Here is a 7,471-nt window from a genome sequence, read left to right as displayed (position 1 = left end):
TCATTAAAAAACTTCCATAACCAATTTTGAACCAAAACTCCCGTAGCTTCACTTCCTGTTTGGCTGCCCTGCCAGAAATGCAAGGTAGAGAAGCAGTTTAGTTGATGGGTTATCATCCAATCATGTATAAAGGGAATGTGCACTATGAATGAAGTTTTTCCAGGATAGTACATTTCAGAGGTGATTAAAATAATTCATTTTTGACTAAACATTTTATTTATTAGTCGCTATCAGTATGTGAAGAGCATTTCAAGCAATGCAGCAAAACATGCTTCAGAAATACATCTCAGACTACACCTTAAATAAGACATTGACAAGGTGATAAGGTGCACAAAGGATCATTATTGGAGACCCTTTTATCCCAGCTGCTGTTAGGATTTACAACCACCACTGTTCCTAACAAAACCAGTGAATAATCTCTTGCATCCATTCCTGCTGCCGTTGTGATTTGAACCGTTTGTTACTCTGTAGTTAAACCTGAAATCCATATGCATTATTTTATGCATTATTTTAACAGAGTATTTGAAATGCACTGTTGTCACAATGCACTATTCACCTTTTCGTAAAACAAAACTCTAAATTTCAAGGCTAACTCATCATTTATGCAGCATAGTATGTAAGTTAGGTTATTTTCAGAAATAATAATGTAATCCTTTAAAAAGTGAAAAAACAGACTGTTATTTAATCGTAGTAAACAGTCTACTCTAACAGACCGCATGTGAAGCTGTGCTTTGGGTGATCAGATCAGCCCTCCCTAATATGGCGACGGAATCTACGTAGGAACAGTTAGCAGTGCGCAGTTTACGTATCTATGCGGAAAACATCCAGGACCAAAGAGCTTCGGCGTGAGGCCGGGAGCCGGTGAGAAGGATACCCGTGATGGCTTCGCGTTTGATCGGTCGCTTTTCGGCTTTTGTTTCTCTCCTCCTTGCCGGCTGACCGTCTCGTCACGGCGGTAACGGAGGGAAGCTAGCGGTTCTGAGGGTAAGCATCAGCACAAATCTGGACATCTGGAGACGCATTTCCATCACAGTAGGTGGACGGAACCAAAACGCTACAAATGAAGAGCAGCGAGCCCACACAGTCCGCCACGTTCCGGTCAATTACGCTAACAATTGAGCTCTAAAACGTTAAATACATCCATAATCGCTTAACAACATGGTGCGGTATATTTCCTGAAGACACACAGGTGTCCAAACAGCCCGTCCCACTACCTGTAGCTCAGTTGGCCTGGCTGGAGGACAGCAGCTCCAAAGAGGAAACTTGTTTATCAATTTTGTTTACACTTGTAAAGGCATATAATTATATTTCGTTTATTTTCTAATCTTCTGAGCTGTTTTTTATTAAATTCATATTCACCTCAGGGTTCTGTTGGTTCAGATCTAGTGTTGGTCTCCTTCAACACAATCATGAAACTAGTTCGATGCCTCCCTCATGATCTATTCAACTATATTAAACCTCATTGGTACACTTGGAATTTTTAACTAAAGCTAGTTACAATTTTCGATGTACCAATATGTTTTTGGACATATGATGGTCCAGTCTTTTGTAATTTGTGGCAAAACCTTTAGAGGGAGACGAGGGGTCTGAGATTCCCACTGTCAGAGAGCATTTAAACAGAACTTCAGGAAATCACATTGTATGGTTTTTAACCCTCCCACTGTCTTCATGGGTGACCCTGCCAGGAAAGTTGACCATTGAGCAGGATTGATGGTTTATCCCTTGAGGTCCACATGGCAGGGGTGAGGTGGTGCTCACTCCTCACCTCTGCCACGTGGACCTCAAGGGATAAACCATCAATCCTGCTCAGTGGTCAACTTTCCTGGTGGGATCACCCATGAAGACTGGGAGGGTTAAATAATTTTTTGTATTGCACTGCTGTACATACGTATTTGAACACCTGAGAAAATCAGTGTTACATTTGGTATAGAAGCCTTTGCGATTACGAAGGTCAAACCTTTCCTGTAGTTCTTAACCAGGTTTGCACACACTGCAACAGTGATTTGGGCCCACAGCTCCACACAGATGTCACTGAGCAACATGGAGTTTCAACTCCCTCCGAAGATTTTGTATTAGATTTAGGTCTGGAGACTGGCTAGGCCACTCCAGAACCTTGACATGTTCTTACAGAGCCACTCCTTTTGTCATCCTGGCTGTGTGCTTTGGGTCATTGTCATGTTGGAAGACCCAGACATGACTAATGTCCAATGCTCTGACAGAGGGGAGGAGGTTGTTGCTTAAAATCTCACAATACATGTTCCCATTCATCCTCCCCTTAATACAGGGCAGTCATCATGTCCCCTTCACAAATTAACACCCCAAAGCATGATGTTTCCACCCCCATGCTTCACAGTAGGGATGATGTTGTTGGGATGCAACACATCCTTTTTTCATCTAACACAGCTAATGGAGTTTAGACCAAACTTCTCTTTTGGTCTCCTCTGACCACATGGCGTCCTCCCATACCTCCTCTGGATCATTCAGATGGTCATTAGCAAATTTCAGCTGGGTCTAGACATGTGATGACCTGAGCAGAGGAACCTTCCGTGGTCACCGTTCTTGCATTAAGCCCCCATCTGAAGGAGACTGACAGCCATCTTTAGCCTCTTCCATTTTCAAACAATCGCTCCAACAGTTGATCTATTTTCACCAAGCCGCTTGGAAATTACCCCGTAGCCCTTTGCAGCCTTATGGAGGTCTACAATTTTGTCTCTGGTGTCTTTTGACAGCTCTTGGGTCTTGCCCACAGTAGTTGGAGGCTGTGGGGTGGACAGGTGTCTTTAAAGATCTCAGAAAGGTGCTACTAATTTAGATTAATAATTGGAGTAGAGGTGGACTTTTAAAGGTGGAATAACAGGTATTTGACAGACAGAATTCTTGCTGATTGCCAGGTGTTCAGATACTTAAGTACAACAGTGCAATACAGATAAATTCTTTAAAAATCATGCTATGTAATTTTTTGAATTTAGTTAAATACTGTCTCTCATAGTGGGAATGCACTACGATGTGAATTTCAGACCCCTCCTAAGCAAGAGAACTTGCAAAATCGCAGGGTGTTCAAATACTTATGTTGTTCAATGTATGATGTAAGCCAGAGGTTCACATCATGGGGTTCCCTATATTTTGTCTGTGCTGAGGTTATCAAGATAATATTTCAAAAACGTACATGTAAAAAATCCCAGTAACACTCAGTAGTAAAATCAAAACTCCGTACAAAAGTTATAACATTGTATGTTTTTATAAAGTTTGTTATTAATAATTTTAATGTTTGTAGCCAATAGTGGCCTCCAGGGAGCCTAATTTCCATTGGTGCTCCTCAAAATTAAACTATTTGAGTAAGTCTCTTTATGGCCCAAACACATTTTATGTATACCATTATCAGTGTTGGGGAGTAACTCAATACACGTATTTAGACTACTAAAGATGATTAAATGTATTCAGATACATTTACTATTTGTATACATGGTATTTAGAATACAGTTACTTTCGTAATACCATTAGAATACTTCAGTGTTTTCCTCTTTCCACTCAAAAGATGAATAAATACTTTTCGGACAATGCAATTCTGCATTGTGTAGGCTATCTATCCCATAATGCCCCTAAACAATGTGCCTCTGTAACCATAGTAACGCTATGGCTGAAAACATGAGAAGGCTACACCCCCGACTAGCAAGCGCCAGCCTTAACATGAGTGGCCACTGGCCCGGTATGGATTCAGACTTGGAGATGGAGTGGGCGGAGCCACAACCGCAGACAAATCAACCTACTAAAAATACATTCACTTCCTGGAAAATCAAGCAATTTTTCTAAAATCCATTGTGCTACTTCTTACTTTTCATTTGCATTTGCCATGATTATTGAACTCTCCAGGAATAATTGGTATCATTATTGAGTCATTTGCAACCAAAGTGCTACTAGTTCCCATTCACTCCATTTTTTTGTGCTAGGCAAAAGCTAACGGACTGCTGCCGCATCAGGAGAATTACTGCGCTGGTTACAAAATGCTTTTATCTCACTTATCTAACTCTGGGGAATATGGTAATAGACACATTCTCACTTTGGGGTGGAATATCCCTTTAAAGTAAGTTATTTTTATAGCCTGCATCCTCTAGAAAGACACAGTTTATAAAAAGTATTTATCTATTTTGCTTTCTTAGTGCTTTATTCACCAGTGCCTGTATGGTGTTAAAGACCGTAATGCTGTGCTATATTCATCCACTTTGTCACTTCATTACACAGAATCTGCTGACATTTTTATATATAATGTAACAGAAATAATTAAATTGTTTTATTTCCTAGTTAGTTCATTTTGTTTATCATAAACATGTCGTCTGTTTTCCTTTGGGAGTAGCTACCAACGTGCATTGTGGTATTTAATAGACTTAAATGCTGATTTTTAGGTGTTTATTTAGAATACAGTACCAGGATTAAGTAAAGTAACGGAATACGTTACAAAATACATTTTAAATCTAGTGATGGTGAGATGAAGCCTCATGATGAGCTGAAGCTTTCCATCCAACTGGTCGACTCTTGATTCGAGACACCGTGATTATTCATCTGCTCTATTGCGCCACCAAGTGGACGATTCAACAAAAACTATAAACCTTTAAACTGAAAAAAAAAAATAATTTCATGATGGTAATATATTCTTCACAAAAAATCTTCATGGATAACCAACACACGCCTGCAACCCCCAACCCCCGGTCCGACAGACGAGCTGGATGGCTAGCAGGTGTGCAGTACTGTTTTGTCATATTGTATCAGCACTCCTGGTCCGACAATTCAGCAGCACCCCCACCTGCTGGACCGGACCTCTTGCTTCTAGGTTGTATTGATGAGTGGCCCTCGGACCATTCTATTTTCATAACCCTGCAGTAGTCTGTAACTAAATACATTTACGTAGCATTCTCCCCAACACTGACCGTCACACAGTGAAGACATGCATCTAGATATCAAATAGCTACTTTAATCTGAAACATTTCAGCTAATTAGTTCAGTGTTAATGTCTTTCAAAGTTCAGTACTAAAACCTTAATGACTGCTTTAGACCCAAGTCTCAATTCAACATTTGTATGATCATGAAATTCTGTAGAGCTTTTTTAACGAATGCATAACCTTTTGTCTTTTATTTATCAAACATAAGGTGATGCAACCATGAAGTTTCACAATGGAAGATGCTGTCCAGCTCAGAGGACTGACAAAGTCAGAAGAAGCACTGCTAACACGAAAGACCCAGAGCTCTAGGAGAGAACTGCTTGGATGTGTTTTGGTTCTGTGGACTTTACAGAATCATGTGCGGAAAGCAGGAAACGGACAGAGTTTGAGTCTTTTGAGTGTAGGATGTGCCTACAGCAGCGCACCAATCAGCAGAATCGGACCGAGTGCATGTGGGTGCAGTGATGTGAGAACACATCTCTCTGATGTCCAGATCCTGACATTCAGAACCCAGCTGTGATTCAGAACTCGCCTGTCGGTTTCAGTAGGAAAACAGGGGCTACTCACCAAAGCTGATGTCCACTCTGCACAGCAACGCACATCTTCACTTTTTTGACCAAAAGACAGAAAATTGAGACTCTTGTCTTCATCATGCCAAGGAACCAAGCTTTTGCTGAACCAGAGTATTCTGCAGAGTACTCGGCAGACTGCTCTGTGACCCTGCCCTCTGACCCTGGACAAGCTGTAGGGCGAACACACGAGGTCACGGTAAGAAGCTCTGGATGTTGCCTTTGCCTTCCACGCTTTTTGCGCCTCACGTTTGCTCCAGAGTCTTTAGAGAGTCTCTACCAAACATACTTCAGACGACAGAGACATGAAACGCTGCTGGTGCTCGTTGTGTTTGCTGCCCTTTTCAACAGCTACGTCCTCTTCTCCTGTGTGATGGTCTACAGCTCTGACAGGCTCGCCAGTGTTTTGGTGGCATCAGCGGGACTCACCGGTGACATTATTCTCTACCTACTGTGCCGCTTTGGGCTGCTTCCAGACCGCATCTCGAGACGGGTTGTGCCATATGCTCTCTGGGTGCTCATAGCAGCTCAGATATTTTGCTACCTGGGTCTGAACTTTGCTCGCTTTCACCAGGCCAGTGACACAGTAGGCTGGCAGGCTTTTTTCAGTTTTTCCTTTTTCCTTACACTACCTTTGAGACTGACGCCCATTGTGCTCATCACCACTGTTTCCTGTGGGGTCCATACCCTGGTTTTAGGGGTCACCATTGCCCAGCAGCAGCAGCAGCAGAATGAGGACATTCAAGGGGCAGCCCTTGCCAGACAGGTAAAACTGAGAAGCAAGTGATGTGGCAGAGAAGGTTCATATTAGTCTTTAGTCCATTTAAGTAATATTACACTAATAGACATTCAAAATTTCCAAGTCTCTGTTTCTTTTTTCAAATCAACATCCTGTCACTCACTATGGTATTTTTCATGTTTGACACTAGTTCTAGTAGAATAGCTCCATCTCTTGGTTCACTGTGGATGTCACCCTTTAACTGAGACACATCAGCTAGTCTCGGTCACTTTGAAACCGTGTAATACAATGCATGCTTAATGGGAAAATCTTCAAATGATCTGCATCAGTCGCGGAAAGGAAATAGGTGGGGAAACGAAATGTCACAGGGGAAAATGAGTATTTATGGTCCCGCCCACCTTGGTTGAAATGGTGGAAGGCTGTGCTGATTTTGTGGCCAAGAGAGTGCAGTATGTCTTGTCTAGTAGAAATTAACCATTAGCAACTCCACAGCCTGGTGCAACACATTTAGGCTTGTGGTATTTGTGGAGATAATACATAAACTTTGCATTTTACTAAAAAATGAAGAGTGAATGAAGGCAGCGGAATAATTGCATTGCTGCCAGTCAGAGGCAAGATGTTTGCATATCATCAGTATTGATGAGTACAGGGTTTCTGTAGGGTAGTAAAAGGTAATTAAGACCCTTGAATGGTAATTAATAACAAATACAAAAATTACTTGGTTGTAAAATGTTTTTTTTAGACCTCTGATATATTTAAAAAATATATTATTTCAGATTTTTTGTTTTAAGTTAATTTTACAAAAAGAAATCCGCATATGGGCGGGAAGGACCAGCAGCGTTGATGGGATTGGTTTCATTGTCTGATCTGTTGTTTGCATGTACAATGCTTGACTTTTCGTCTCACGATGGGAAAATAAAATTTTCCCAATTTTGGCTCAATGACTCAGCATTTAAAGACTGGCTTAAGCTGTCATGGACAGGGATGGACTGGCTCTCTGGTGTACTGGCCATTTGCCCGATGGGCTGACGTACTATTTGGGTCCACCAAACTCAAGAGGCTCCATGAGTTGATGGGAACAGGTAAAACAGGGATAAGGTAAATGGTGAAAGAAGAGCTGTTTTGTGGGAACTTTAAAAAGTGAGCACAGACTTGGAAATGCTAAGTGGTAAGAGCATTTTTTTATTTAAATATATTTCGACAGAAACTTTTCGCCTGACTTATTACTT

At 41.4% G+C, this 7,471-nt stretch overlaps 1 protein-coding gene across 3 annotated transcripts in view; it reads left to right on the top strand.

Moving 5' to 3' along the window:
- Positions 1 to 783: 783 nt before the first annotated feature.
- The window catches only part of adcy3a (adenylate cyclase 3a), a 59,589-nt gene continuing 52,901 nt past the window's right edge, over positions 784 to 7,471 (top strand). The window contains exons 1-2 of one of the 3 annotated variants that reach the window (XM_070550945.1): positions 784 to 984; positions 5,143 to 5,702. In XM_070550945.1, the coding sequence (XP_070407046.1) occupies positions 5,586 to 5,702 (117 nt within the window). In that variant the 5' untranslated portion in view covers positions 784 to 984; positions 5,143 to 5,585. Of the gene's footprint in view, positions 985 to 5,142; positions 6,270 to 7,471 lie in introns of those variants that run through there. The other 2 variants (XM_015949496.3, XM_070550944.1) reach the window with 2 other exon arrangements.

This window comes from Nothobranchius furzeri, chromosome 5 (genome assembly GCF_043380555.1).
Source record: "Nothobranchius furzeri strain GRZ-AD chromosome 5, NfurGRZ-RIMD1, whole genome shotgun sequence".
NCBI classification, from domain to species: domain Eukaryota; kingdom Metazoa; phylum Chordata; class Actinopteri; order Cyprinodontiformes; family Nothobranchiidae; genus Nothobranchius; species Nothobranchius furzeri.
This window is presented reverse-complemented; position numbering and strand designations above follow the sequence as displayed.